A 14,735-nucleotide genomic window follows, 5' to 3' on the forward strand; every position below is an offset into this window, starting at 1 on the left:
GGTTAGTTCCCTACTCTACATGTCCTGTGAGAAATGAGACAGAACTCTCCATAGGGTCGATTTGAATGATTTATTGCTAAGATACCTGCACAAACATTAACAAACCAGTGACCATTCCAGAATCCTGTGAATGTGTTGATAATTGTGTTGATAATTTATTTGAGGTTTTATAGATACAAAAGAGGAGGAAAGTGTCAATTATAAAACATACACAATGTGAAACGCACCTATTACAACACAAATGTAAACTAAGGAACTTTGACTCTGTAGGCATATTTTCCCTTTACTTCCTCTTAACCTGCAGGAACTGTGCAGGCAGGATCGGCAACATTCTTCCCAGGGTATTTTTTTCATCAACCATGTCATACAGATGGGATAGCCTACTGATACCCCATCTCATAATATGGTAGACGTTCAGGAGACTGTCTGTTATTTCTTACAATTCATACTTTTTACAATCAAATTCAATCAAATGTATTTTATTAAGCCCTTTTACATCAGCAGTTGTCATGAAGTGCTTTACAGATACCCAGCCTAAAACCATAAAGAGCAAGCAATGCAGAAGCACAGTGGCCAGGAAAAACTCCATGGTTGTTCTTTGGGGTTTTAGGCTGGGTGTCTGTATAGCACTGCGACAACTGCTGATATATAAAAATATATATATATATATATATATATTTATATATATATATATACACACACAACCATTCAAAAGTTTGGGGTCACATAGAAATGTCCTTGTTTTTGAAAGAAAAGCAATTTTTTTGTCCATTAAAATAACATCAAATGTATCAGAAATACAGTGTAGACATTGTTACTGTTGTAAACGGCAGATTTTTTTTAATGGAATATCTACATAGGCGTACAGAGGTCCATTATCAGCAACCATCACTCCTGTGTTCCAATGGCACGTTGTGTTAGCTAATCCAAGTTTATCATTTTAAAAAGCTAATTGATCATTAGAAAACCCTTTTGCAATTATGTTAGCACAGCTGAAAACTGTTATGCTGATTAAAGAAGCAATACAACGGGCCTAGTTGAGTATCTGGAGCATCAGCATTTGTGGGTTCGATTACAGGCTCAAAATGGCCAGAAACAAAGCACTTTCTTCTGAAACTCGTCAGTCTATTCTTGTTCTGAGAAATTAAGGCTATTCCATGCGAGAAATTGCCAAGAAACTGAAGATCGTGTGCAACGCAGTGTACCACTCCCTTCACAGAAGAGCACAAAATGGTTCTAACCAGAATAGAAAGAGGAGTGGGAGGCTCCGGTGCACAACTGAGCAAGAGGACAAGTACATTACAGTGTCTAGTTTGAGAAACAGACGCCTCACAAGTCCTCAACTGGCAGCTTCATTAGATAGTAACTGCAAAACACCAGTCTCAACATCAACAGTGACTCCAGGATGCTGGTCTTCTAGGTAGTTCTAGGAGTTCCTCTGTCCAATGTCTGTGTTCTTTTGCCCATCTTAATTTTGTATTTTTATTGGCCAGTCTGAGATATGGCTTTTTCTTTGCAACTCGGCCTAGAAGGCCAGCATCCCAGAGTCGCCGCTTCACTGTTGACCCGCAAAACACCAGTCTCTATGGAGAGTTCTCAATGTCAACTCTGAGCAAGAGGACAAGTACATTAGATTCACAATAATTGTATGTTATTTTAATGGACAAAAAATGTGCTTTTCTTTAAAAAACAAGGACATTTCTAAGTGACCCCAAACTTTTGAACGGCAGTGTAAATCACAATGTTTCTGAAGTCCTGCTATAGTAAGAAAGTGTGTTATTCACGACCACAGTTATTCTGTAGCAAAACTGTAACCCCAAACTAAAATAACATGTTTGTAGCATATAACCGTGACCACACTAGTCCTAAACCCCTAACCCGAACCGATCCAGGTTTTCTTGGAAGACTGTGTCCCTGACAGCTTTGGAGACAACTCTGATGTTCTCTGTATCGGTAGCACAGGTGAAGTGGTTGTACAGAGATTTGTGACGCCCTATGTGCTGCTCTTTGTACATGTTCAGGATGAACATCTTAGCAGACTCTGCATCTCTCTGTGGACCTTTAAAAAAATACATTTATGAAAAATAATGTTTGTAAAATACACTGGGAATCGCTTCGTGCATAATACGGTCAGAGTTGGGGTCCCTTCCAGTTCCCGTCACTTGAATTGGATACGGACTCTGTTTTTTTATATTTAGGAATGAACTCTAATTCACTGGAATTTAGGTGGAATTGACCCCAACAATGGATATGTAAAAGATATTGACACACACCTATCAAGGCATAACTATCCAGTGTACTTAGGAAAGTACTCAGCAAGGTTGGAGTATAGCCTGAATATGCAACTAAATGTATGACTACCAGTGTACTAGTCTAGTGTACTAACCAGTGAACGTTGAGAAGTAGTCTGCTAAGTTGGAGTGTAAGATCTTGTCTGCTAGGAGGTCTGTTTTGTTGAGGAAGAGGATGATGGAGGACTCCTGGAACCAGGGATAGGTGACGATGGTTGTAAACAAGGCTTTGCTCTCCTCTAATCGATTCTGCAAGGAACATAAACACATAGGAAGATTCAGATCATGTTCAAATTTGTTATTGGTAGAATAATATATGTCTAAAAACACTTAGGCTTGGAATTAAATTGAACCCTCCACATTGAACCCTCCACATTGAACCCTCCATAATCTTTGATTATACACTACTGCGCACGTACACAATGAAGGGAGTCTACCTGGCTGGTAGTGGTAGTACATTTTACAGTACCCCAAATCATTTACTTAACTTTATGTGACCATGGGAGAAACAACTCACCACATTGGCGCTCTCATAGAGAACCTGGTCGTACTCGCTGAGAGCCACCAGGAAGATGATGGAGGTGACCCTTTCAAAACAGTGGATCCACTTCCTCCTCTCTGACCTTTGACCTCCAACATCCACCATCCTGGTAAAAACAACACGGAACACATCTCAAATCACACTCTATTCCAGCTATAGGGAACCACCTTCAGGGTGTCATTTAAAATGCTGACATGGGGAATACTTCCTTCCCTCATTCCCTCCACTCTTCCTTGAAGTAATCACTGGTCTAACATTACTAAATAAGTGGAGGTAAGAGCTCAACTACAGTACATAGCTTTCAAAGATGCAAACAAGTTAGATCAGAGATTACTGGAAGGAAGGAAGGAAGGAAGGAAGGAAGGAAGGAAGGAAGGAAGGAAGGAAGGAAGGAAGGAAGGAAGGAAGGAAGGAAGGAAGGAAGGAAGGAAGGAAGGAAGGAAGGAAGGAAGGAAGGAAGGAAGGAAGGAAGGAAGGAAGGGTGAGTGGGTGGGTAGAAAAAAGTATAGTAGAAGTATATAAACAGAACCATAGCCTCAGTGGACAACAAGGCTCTGACACCATTACTCCAATAGAGAGATTACTGACCTGAAGATGACAGTCTTGAGGTCAAAGGGGTACTCTATGATGCCAGTGGTGGGGACCCTGACCCTGAGGATATCCTGCAGAGTGGGGAGGTATGAGGGTGCAGCGATTCTGTCCAGGTCACTCAGGTAACTGTCATGAAAATAACATTGGAAAATGCATTGGCAGTGGCACATACTTTGCTAAATACCCTAACACTAGATACCTGACTTATTATGGAGTGCATAGTCATATCTATCTATCTTTGGATACAGATCACACATTTGGCAGATTCAAGGAGCTGGGACTTGTTGAGTCTACATGCATGTATACCTGAGCTTGGACTGAGTGAGTGGGTAAAAGACAAATCTCACTATTTGGTAGAGTCAGAGAGCTGGTACTCCCTCCTGCGCTCGTAGCACTTCTGCATGCCCTGGTCACTCCACAGTCTTCTGATGCCATCCACATGCCATGGTTCCAGGTTGGTCAATATGTCTGCCTCCACCCTGCTCAGCTTGTCTGCATGGCTCTGGAACACACAGAGATGTCATTTTAGACATGACAATAAAAACCTATTCATAGAGTAGATGTTCCTAGAGATTGATACATAAACTTATGAACCAGCAAGCCCCTTTAGAAAAACACAATCATATGATACTGAATCTTCTGACAAGCTGCTTGCAATGTTCTGGTGATCTTTGAAATCAATCTGTAGGGTCTTCATGGCTTGGATCATTTGCTGAACAGCAATGACGATGTTCCCGTACACCAGCTTGGTGAAGCCTCGTTTGTCCTCCTCGGAGTAGCCCGTCCCATGGATGATCCTCATCTGCTTGATGAAGGTGCTCTTCCCACTCTCACCAGTCCCTGGGAAAGGAGAGACATGAGTCTGTGAATGTCGGTGTGTGTCAGGATTGGGCTCAATTTAGAAAGGAATTGAGAGTGCCTCACAAATCCCAATTCAATTCTTGAATTTATGTAGTAAACAGGACAAAGAATTTCAATTCAAATTTGAATTAAAGAATTTCACAAAATTAAATTATATTTCCTATGAAATTCAAAATGCCTCTTCTAAATTAGGTGTAGTCTATACAAATAAACATATTGTACATAAAACATCAAACATGTTGTTATACACATGCATATCAAATATTGATGAAACAATTGATTTTCAGGTCAATCTTAGAAGGAATGACCAACGAAAACAAACATTTATGCAAATATTCTACTAATTTCCTGTTTTTGGGACTACAAACTGTCAAGGTCTATTGGAGTCAATTCCAAAATTGTGAATTGAGCACAACCCTCAGTGTATGTGTGTTTCGTTTTACTATCCTTGTGGGGACCAGAAGTCCTATAGTAAAACAAGAAAAATATTTTGCCGGTCTCCACAAGGAAAAAGGGTATTTATGCTTATTTTTGAATGGGAATCAATTGTTTGGTCCAGACAAGGATAGTAAAACAAATGTGTGTGTGTGTGAGTTTATGTACGCATGTGTGTACGAGAATGTGTGTGTTACATGTGGGCGTGTGTTACATAAAGGTACCACTTCATCCACATGTATTATTGGCCAATAATATGACCTTTAGAGCAGGAATACATTGAGAAGTTTGTTAACTAAAGCTGAAGGATAAGATTGGTTTGACCTTTCTTCAATGTCCTGTAATACTTAACGCATTCCTAAAATAACCTAAGAACAATCCATGTTTTGATAATAAGTAGTAAAATGCACCGTGTGAAAATGTTGCAATAGTGCAGTAGGCCTTCATGTAGCTATTACAATAGTGCAGTAGGCCTTCATGTAGCTATTACAATAGTGCAGTAGGCCTTCATGTAGCTATTACAATAGTGCAGTAGGCCTTCATGTAGCTATTACAATAGTGCAGTAGGCCTTCATGTAGCTATTACAATAGTGCAGTAGGCCTTCATTTAGCTATTACAATAGTGCAGTAGGCCTTCATGTAGCTATTATAATAGTGCAGTAGGCCTTCATGTAGCTATTACAATAGTGCAGTAGGCATTCATGTAGCTATTACAATAGTGCAGTAGGCCTTCATGTAGCTATTACAATAGTGCAGTAGGCCTTCATGTAGCTATTACAATAGTATGGTGTGGCTAGTAATCATTTCACTATGAGAAATTCTGACATTAAATTGCATTGTAGTTGGCCTCACATGACTGTTGCATTAAAATGCAAGCCAGGATCAACTACTGCCACTTGTCCACATACCACACATAGCCATAACTGCTGATCAGAGAGTTAAAATGTGCTAGATGACAGTTTGGATAGAAGAGAGATGCAGGTGAGATAAGTGTGACGTAGGATAGAGGCTTTCAGAAAGTGCTTCTTGGTCCCTCTCCAAGTAGTTTTGAAGGACTGTTCTATGAATGATAATGCCCACTCACCATCAGTCGCCCCTAGATTACACATTCAGTCACACTTTGTACAGCACATTTAAACTATGTCATGCAGAGGTACAGACAGTAATTAAAAAAATGTAGCCTACTGTTATTCGACCTGACTGTAATTACTCTGCCAGTAATACTCACCTTTTTCAGGGCTGAAAATCACCAAGACAAAAAGTGTAGCCTTGTTCTGAGTGTCTGCTCAATTATCTACTGGTTTAATAACAGGTTTCTATGTGGAGAATGGGGTTTGGAGTGACTCATACCTATTCAACTGCCCAGGGCTTCTCTGGAGAACAACTATGATAAGAAAGCTTGTCCTGTCAGGGAAGATGCAGCCTACTATTCCATAGAGGTGATATATAGACTAGATGTTCATCTCATGGTGCAGGAGGGGATGGCTGCTGTTTTACGGGTCCTAACCAATTGTGCTATTATAATATTTTTTTGCATGGTTTGTAACAAATTTAGTCCATAATGTTTCTTCTAATTTCTCTTATGACTGAAAATAGCTTCTGGATATCAGACCCCCTGTATATAGCCCAGTGGCTGCTGAGGGGAGAATGGCTCATAATAAATGCTTGAAAGGAGCAAATGGAATAGCATCAAACCATGTGTTTGATGTATTTGATACCATTCCACAGATTCTGCTCCAGCCATTACCACGAGCCCGTCCTCCCCAATTAAGGTGCCACCAACCTCCTGTGATATAGCCTTATTATTGTGTTACTTGTATTATAAGATTTTCTTGCTAGCCATGATTGGCTGAGATAATGAGTGCCGAAAGATGAATTTGGATTGGTCTGCCATATAGCATGCTTCTGTCTATTTGAGCTGGTCAGTAGGTAATCCTGTCAAAAGCAGCTTTTTTTTAAAGAATTGCGTATTAAAATTTAACAAAAGAGTCGACTATGCAAGTATTCATTTTATTAGAACTTCACTGCAACTACTGTTCAGATTACTCTCGTCTGAGTGTGCCAGAGTGCAGAATAACTGATGAATTTACTAACGCTCAACACTGGTTGAATATGGCCGGTGTCAGTAAATCGGCAAAAAAGTGTAGTTAAATTGTTGCCAGGAGCACATTTACAGTTACCAACACTCTGGTTAACATGAAAACAGTCTAAAAAACTCTGCTAGGGTGAGTGAAATGGTCAGATTTTGGGTGGGGGCTAAAGTTTAAAATGATTCTTATGGCATTGTACATGGTCAGTGTGAACCAGAGTGATTAGACACAACAACGGGCCAAGCAATGGAAACGAAACAGGACGTCTTATACATTCATCCATGTATACGGGTAAGAGTCTAGCTACAGTTTCAGATATTATACGTTTCTAATTTTGTCAGAAGGTTGCTAAAGCATACTGTTAGCTAGCTAGGCTTGCTTGCTAACATTGGCTTGCTTGCTAACATTACGTTTATGATCTGTATGTAGTAATGTTATCTCAGAATGCCAATTCACATTGCTCGTTATAGCCTAACTAGCTAACATTGAACCTATTTGGTTAAATTTAGCTAGTTATGACAATCGGTTTGTATTGCTAGTACTCTATGGATTAGGATTATGTTTCAGTGTTTAGCTAGCATGTCTAAACAAAAGACTCCACTTTGCCAGATGATTACATGACCCATCAAGTTAGCCAGGTATGTCTGGCGGTGATTACAGCCAACTATTGTTTTATAATGCCACAATATTTGTATCTGGAATTTGTCTTTCAGCATCAGTAGAACACGCCTGACTCTCCTCCACCAGTCATACAAGGAGAATGGTCTAATGCCTCCCATCAAAATGAGAGCTGGCCCAAGCAAGCACAGGTTACACCTGAAGAATGAGGACGAGTGGTGAACTTCATCAACAACTACGCAGAGGATAATGCAATAGTATTACCAGGACACAAACACTTTGGTGGAAAGCTGCTGCCATTCCATGTGACAAAAGCAGCAGTGTGGAGTCTCTATAAGGAATTGATGGCAACACTTGGTATGTGAAGCATAAGCAAAACGTTTTGACTATTTAATTGACCTCAAACACGATTGGCACTACTTTTATTGATCTAACATTATTTCTGTATTTTCTAGAGGTGTGTGTAGTCGGGCTGTGTGTTATCATTTTAATTTCCAGTTTCCAAGATTATGTTTCTGTATACAGTGCTGCTGCTCTTTACATTTGTAGGTAAGTGAAACTTACCTGATAATGATGCATTAAAACATTATCTTATGTTTTACGTTACATTTTCTTTTCATTAACTTAATATTCTTTTGTTGTTTGCACTATCATTCTGGACCCTACGCAGCCAGGTCCCATCTACTTTTTAACTCCTCGCAAGTGTGGCTTGTTTGGTGTCTGCTGTGAAGAAATACCACAACGAGTCAACTACTTGATTGATGAAGGCATGACATCCAGCAAAGGCATCAGCGCAGTCAACTACAAGCCTTATTTCTTCACCAACTACGGAGTTGGGGAAAAACACACGTGCCTAATTTGTGATAACTGCAGTGGCCATAACAAGAACAAGTTTGTGCTCTGGTATTGTGTCTGGCGGACCGTGCACAAGCTCCACCACAGTCTGGACCTTCACTTCCTGATCACAGGCCACACCAAGTTTGCCCTCGACTGGTGCTTCGGCCTCACCAAAGCAGCGCTTCAGAAAGACCAGAGTGAACACTTTGTCTGAGATTGCTGGTGTTGTGAAGGACAGCACTGTGACAGGGGTCAACGTCCCACAGCTGGTTGGACTGGAGGATGGTACGGTGCTGGTGGAAAAATACTGTATGGCTGGCAACGACACGTGACTCTGTACTCCGCTGCCACAGTTCAAGCGGTACCAGGACTTCAGGTGAATATTATTTTCATTGCATTGTATGAGGTTATTCTTCTTATCTAAACTTGGAAGGTGAATTGATGTTGTGCAAGGTTGTAATTTCTTAACTTTTTTTGTTATTTCCTGTTTTAGAGTTTTGATGCTCTGGAGCCTGGTGTTGTTGTCGCCAAGGAGTGTTCGGACTCAGTCAGGAACCAGGTTTCAGCTGTTGCGGTACCGGGGCTCCAAGTCTAGGTCCAAGAGGCTTCTAAACAGCTTCTACCCCCAAGCAGTAAGACTCCTGAACATCTAATCAAATGGCAACCCAGACTATTTGCATTGCTCCCCCCATCACCTCATTTACACCGCTGCTACTCTCTGTTATTATCTATACATAGTCACTTTAATAACTCTACTTACATGTACATATCACCTCAATTACCTGGACTAACCGGTGCCCCCGCACATGGACTCTGTACCAGTAACCCCTGTATATAGTCTCCACATGGACTCTGTACCAGTAACCCCTGTATATAGTCTCCACATGGACTCTGTACCAGTAACCCCTGTATATATTCTCCACATGGACTCTGTACCAGTAACCCCTGTATATAGTCTCCACATGGACTCTGTACCAGTAACCCCTGTATATAGTCTCCACATGGACTCTGTACCAGTAACCCCTGTATATAGTCTCCACATTGACTCTGTACCAGTAACCCCTGTATATAGTCTCCACATGGACTCTGTACCAGTAACCCCTGTATATAGTCTCCACATTGACTCTGTACCAGTAACCCCTGTATATAGTCTCCACATGGACTCTGTACCAGTAACCCCTGTATATAGTCTCCACATTGACTCTGTACCAGTAACCCCTGTATATAGTCTCCACATGGACTCTGTACCAGTAACCCCTGTATATAGTCTCCACATGGACTCTGTACCAGTAACCCCTGTATATAGTCTCCACATGGACTCTGTACCAGTAACCCCTGTATATAGTCTCCACATGGACTCTGTACCAGTAACCCCTGTATATAGTCTCCACATGGACTCTGTACCAGTAACCCCTGTATATAGTCTCCACATGGACTCTGTACCAGTAACCCCTGTATATAGTCTCCACATGGACTCTGTACCAGTAACCCCTGTATATAGTCTCCACATGGACTCTGTACCAGTAACCCCTGTATATAGTCTCCACATGGACTCTGTACCAGTAACCCCTGTATATAGTCTCCACATGGACTCTGTACCAGTAACCCCTGTATATAGTCTCCACATGGACTCTGTACCAGTAACCCCTGTATATAGTCTCCACATGGACTCTGTACCAGTAACCCCTGTATATAGTCTCCACATGGACTCTGTACCAGTAACCCCTGTATATAGTCTCCACATGGACTCTGTACCAGTAACCCCTGTATATAGTCTCCACATGGACTCTGTACCAGTAACCCCTGTATATAGTCTCCACATGGACTCTGTACCAGTAACCCCTGTATATAGTCTCCACATGGACTCTGTACCAGTAACCCCTGTATATAGTCTCCACATTGACTCTGTACCAGTAACCCCTGTATATAGTCTCCACATTGACTCTGTACCAGTAACCCCTGTATATAGTCTCCACATCGACTCTGTACCAGTAACCCCTGTATATAGTCTCCACATGGACTCTGTACCAGTAACCCCTGTATATAGTCTCCACATGGACTCTGTACCAGTAACCCCTGTATATAGTCTCCACATGGACTCTGTACCAGTAACCCCTGTATATAGTCTCCACATGGACTCTGTACCAGTAACCCCTGTATATAGTCTCCACATGGACTCTGTACCAGTAACCCCTGTATATAGTCTCGACATGGACTCTGTACCAGTAACCCCTGTATATAGTCTCCACATGGACGCTGTACCAGTAACCCCTGTATATAGTCTCCACATGGACTCTGTACCAGTAACCCCTGTATATAGTCTCCACATGGACTCTGTACCAGTAACCCCTGTATATAGTCTCCACATGGACTCTGTACCAGTAACCCCTGTATATAGTCTCCACATGGACTCTGTACCAGTAACCCTTGTATATAGTCTCCACATGGACTCTGTACCAGTAACCCCTGTATATAGTCTCCACATGGACTCTGTACCAGTAACCCCTGTATATAGTCTCCACATTGACTCTGTACCAGTAACCCCTGTATATAGTCTCCACATGGACTCTGTACCAGTAACCCCTGTATATAGTCTCCACATGGACTCTGTACCAGTAACCCCTGTATATAGTCTCCACATGGACTCTGTACCAGTAACCCCTGTATATAGTCTCCACATGGACTCTGTACCAGTAACCCCTGTATATAGTCTCCACATGGACTCTGTACCAGTAACCCCTGTATATAGTCTCCACATGGACTCTGTACCAGTAACCCCTGTATATAGTCTCCACATGGACTCTGTACCAGTAACCCCTGTATATAGTCTCCACATGGACTCTGTACCAGTAACCCCTGTATATAGTCTCCACATGGACTCTGTACCGGTACCCCCTGTATATAGTCTCCACATGGACTCTGTACCAGTAACCCCTGTATATAGTCTCCACATGGACTCTGTACCAGTAACCCCTGTATATAGTCTCCACATTGACTCTGTACCAGTAACCCCTGTATATAGTCTCCACATTGACTCTGTACCAGTAACCCCTGTATATAGTCTCCACATCGACTCTGTACCAGTAACCCCTGTATATAGTCTCCACATGGACTCTGTACCAGTAACCCCTGTATATGGTCTCCACATGGACTCTGTACCAGTAACCCCTGTATATAGTCTCCACATGGACTCTGTACCAGTAACCCCTGTATATAGTCTCCACATGGACTCTGTACCAGTAACCCCTGTATATAGTCTCCACATGGACTCTGTACCAGTAACCCCTGTATATAGTCTCCACATGGACTCTGTACCAGTAACCCCTGTATATAGTCTCCACATGGACTCTGTACCAGTAACCCCTGTATATAGTCTCCACATGGACTCTGTACCAGTAACCCCTGTATATAGTCTCCACATGGACTCTGTACCAGTAACCCCTGTATATAGTCTCCACATGGACTCTGTACCAGTAACCCCTGTATATAGTCTCCACATGGACTCTGTACCAGTAACCCCTGTATATAGTCTCCACATGGACTCTGTACCAGTAACCCCTGTATATAGTCTCCACATGGACTCTGTACCAGTAACCCCTGTATATAGTCTCCACATTGACTCTGTACCAGTAACCCCTGTATATAGTCTCCACATGGACTCTGTACCAGTAACCCCTGTATATAGTCTCCACATTGACTCTGTACCAGTAACCCCTGTATATAGTCTCCACATTGACTCTGTACCAGTAACCCCTGTATATAGTCTCCACATGGACTCTGTACCAGTAACCCCTGTATATAGTCTCGCTCTTGTTATTTTACTGCTCTAATTACTTGTTCCTTTTATTTCTTATTCATATTTTTTTTATGCATTGTTGGTTAGGGGCTTGTAAGCATTTCACTGTAAGGTCTTCGGCGCAAGTGACTAATTGACTAATTCGATTTTTTTGATTTGATTTATAGCATTTCTTTCACATGACCCAGCAATTTAGTGTGTCTGGGTAAGCGTCATCTAATATTTTTATCTGGACACTTTCTGTTTGCCTGGAATTTTTCCTTATTGTAGGTGACTACTTTTGCCACTGTTAGTCTTAATCTTTACTACACTACTCACTGTTTTGCACATTACCTCCCATGTGAATTCTTAAAGAGATGGGTGGGGCTGGCTTAAGAAGGTGTGAACAATGCTGAATGGGTGTAGACAAAGGAGAGCTCTCCGGTAAGTATCAAAACATTCAAAAGCTATTTTCTCAAAAGTGAGTTTACAAGTTTGTCAACGTTCAAAGCAGAATTACTTTCCCATTGGTCCTCAAATGCAGTGTATGATATACAATTTTGTAGCTCTGAGTCTCTACTTGTATCCAATGCAAAAAACACAATTTCAAATTTTGCTACCTAATACCGATTTGAGCCAGTCGGTCACCTATTTCTTATTGATCTATTAACTAATTTACCGCCAAAACTCCATACCACCAAAACACGCTGACATATCAGGCAGTCTTTTTAACAGCTCTTACACTAAAAAGGGATTATCATTGTTTTCACCATTCCACAGTATTATTCCAACCTCATTCCACAGTATTATTCCAACCTCATTCCACAGTATTATTCCAACCTCATTCCACAGTATTATTCCAACCTTATTGCACAGTATTATTCCAACCTCATTCCACAGTATTATTCCAACCTCATTCCACAGTATTATTCCAACCTCATATCACAGTATTATTCCAACCTCATTCCATAGTATTATTCCAACCTCATTCCACAGTATTATTCCAACCTCATTCCACAGTATTATTCCAACCTCATTCCACAGTATTATTCCAACCTCATATCACAGTATTATTCCAACCTCATTCCACAGTATTATTCCAACCTCATTCCACAGTATTATTCCAACCTCATTCCACAGTATTATTCCAACCTCATATCACAGTATTATTCCAACCTCATTCCACAGTATTATTCCAACCTCATAGTTTGGAAATATATTTAAAACCCAGAAAATCTCGTTTTTGACTGCACTGGGTCTTTAAATGGCACTGATCTATAGCAGAGTAAAGACAAATCGAGTTTAAACTAAACCACAGATGATGGGAACCTTTTGAGGAAAGTCAAATGTTCATTTGCAAGATTAAAATAATTGTCAAAACTAGGCCTATTCCTCTAACAATTTTTTTATGATATAAAATCAACTTGGAGTAGCGTAGTTAACTATACCTCGCGCATAAAGTTGCCGAATAACCAATTATACATAGCATACGCCATGACTCACCTAAAAGCAACAACTTTATCTCGCGGTGAGATTCTCTCTTGTCCCGGCGAAGCTGTCTCTCAATCTCCTGATGTATTTTATTTCTCTCCAATTCGTCAGCCGACATACAGCATTCACCCATATTGGTGCCGTGTTGTAGCCGTCCGTAGGTAAAGTGAGGTAGATGGATAATAATTTTTATTCCAACCAGGGGGATGCGGGTCAAGATAACGTCCTCCCTCCCTGTCAAAATGCAGAAGTCATGCTTACGTGTAGGAACCGGGTCGCATTCCTAACATGCATTTAAACCAGAAACAGGTGATATAAGCCAGGGTTTCCCAAACTCAGTCCTGTGTTGTTTTTTTGCCCTAGTTGATCAAGCTTCGATTATTTGAATTGTTTTGAATTATTCATCAAATGGCTACCTGGACTATTTACATTGCTGCTACTCACTGTTTATTATCCATGCGTAGTCACTTTACCCCTACCTACATGTACAAATTACCTTGACTAACCTGTACACCACAGATTGACTCGGTACCCCCTGTATATAGCCTCTTTATTGTTATTTTGTGTGGCTTTTTATTATTTATTTTTTTACTTTTGTTTATTTAGTCAATATTATCTTAAACTACATTGTTGGTTAAGGGATTGTAAGTAAAAATGTAATGGTAAGGTCTGATTTTGACTTGAATCGGCCATGCATTTTTAGGGCAAAAAACTACATCTCTACCCAGGGAGGGGGGCAGGACCGAGTTTGGTGGAAACCCTGATGTAAACTACTGTAGTTCCCTTCTCCATTATATAGTTTGGGTTTGGAAACAACTGAAACCTGGGGTATTGTGTAAACAAACCCCTCCCACACACACAAGTTGGGTTGTAATTATTTTCCATTTTACAGGTAAGGTAACTGTCACCAAGTAGGGTAGGCTTTACCCCATAAAAACTGGGCTGTTCTGTTGATATTGTAAACCTACTGGGTTTATAGGAGTGTGCCTGCCAGTTGAACAATGCAACAATGACCTCATTACATTTGACTATTTAGTAATTTAGCAGACACTCTTATCCAGGGTGACTCAGTTAGTGCATTCATCTTAAGATTGCTAGGTGGGACAATCACATATTTTTTATCTAAATGTCCTCATAAAGGAGTAGCCTAGCCTAGTATGATTCTTGCCTTATGAAGCCTACAGGAAAGTGTCACTATGATAGCA

The 14,735-nt window shown here is 41.1% G+C and overlaps 1 protein-coding gene across 1 annotated transcript; it reads right to left on the reverse strand.

The window, feature by feature from the left end:
* Positions 1-56: 56 nt before the first annotated feature.
* LOC109892405 (guanine nucleotide-binding protein subunit alpha-14-like) lies at positions 57-13,789 on the reverse strand. Its single transcript, XM_020484909.2, has 7 exons — positions 13,543-13,789; positions 4,079-4,263; positions 3,771-3,925; positions 3,421-3,549; positions 2,809-2,938; positions 2,387-2,540; positions 57-2,059 (listed from the first exon to the last, which is right to left on the reverse strand). Exons 1-7 carry the CDS (start codon positions 13,661-13,663, stop codon positions 1,866-1,868), a joined length of 1,068 nt encoding a protein of 355 aa, XP_020340498.1. The 5' UTR covers positions 13,664-13,789; the 3' UTR covers positions 57-1,865.
* Between the last annotated feature and the right edge of the window lie 946 nt (positions 13,790-14,735).

Source organism: Oncorhynchus kisutch, linkage group LG6, assembly GCF_002021735.2.
Source record: "Oncorhynchus kisutch isolate 150728-3 linkage group LG6, Okis_V2, whole genome shotgun sequence".
In the NCBI taxonomy this organism is placed as follows: Eukaryota; Metazoa; Chordata; class Actinopteri; order Salmoniformes; family Salmonidae; genus Oncorhynchus; species Oncorhynchus kisutch.

Bases quoted from the DNA above. Each gene is read 5' to 3' on its own strand.
- LOC109892405 (XM_020484909.2), bottom strand. From the start codon at position 13,663: ATGGGTGAATGCTGTATGTCGGCTGACGAATTGGAGAGAAATAAAATA. The intron at 3,550-3,770 runs GTGAGATTTGTC...TTTTCATGACAG, and splicing joins CTCTCTGACTCTACCAAATA to TTACCTGAGTGACCTGGACA. The intron at 2,939-3,420 runs GTCAGTAATCTC...TGTTTTTACCAG, and splicing joins CTCAAGACTGTCATCTTCAG to GATGGTGGATGTTGGAGGTC.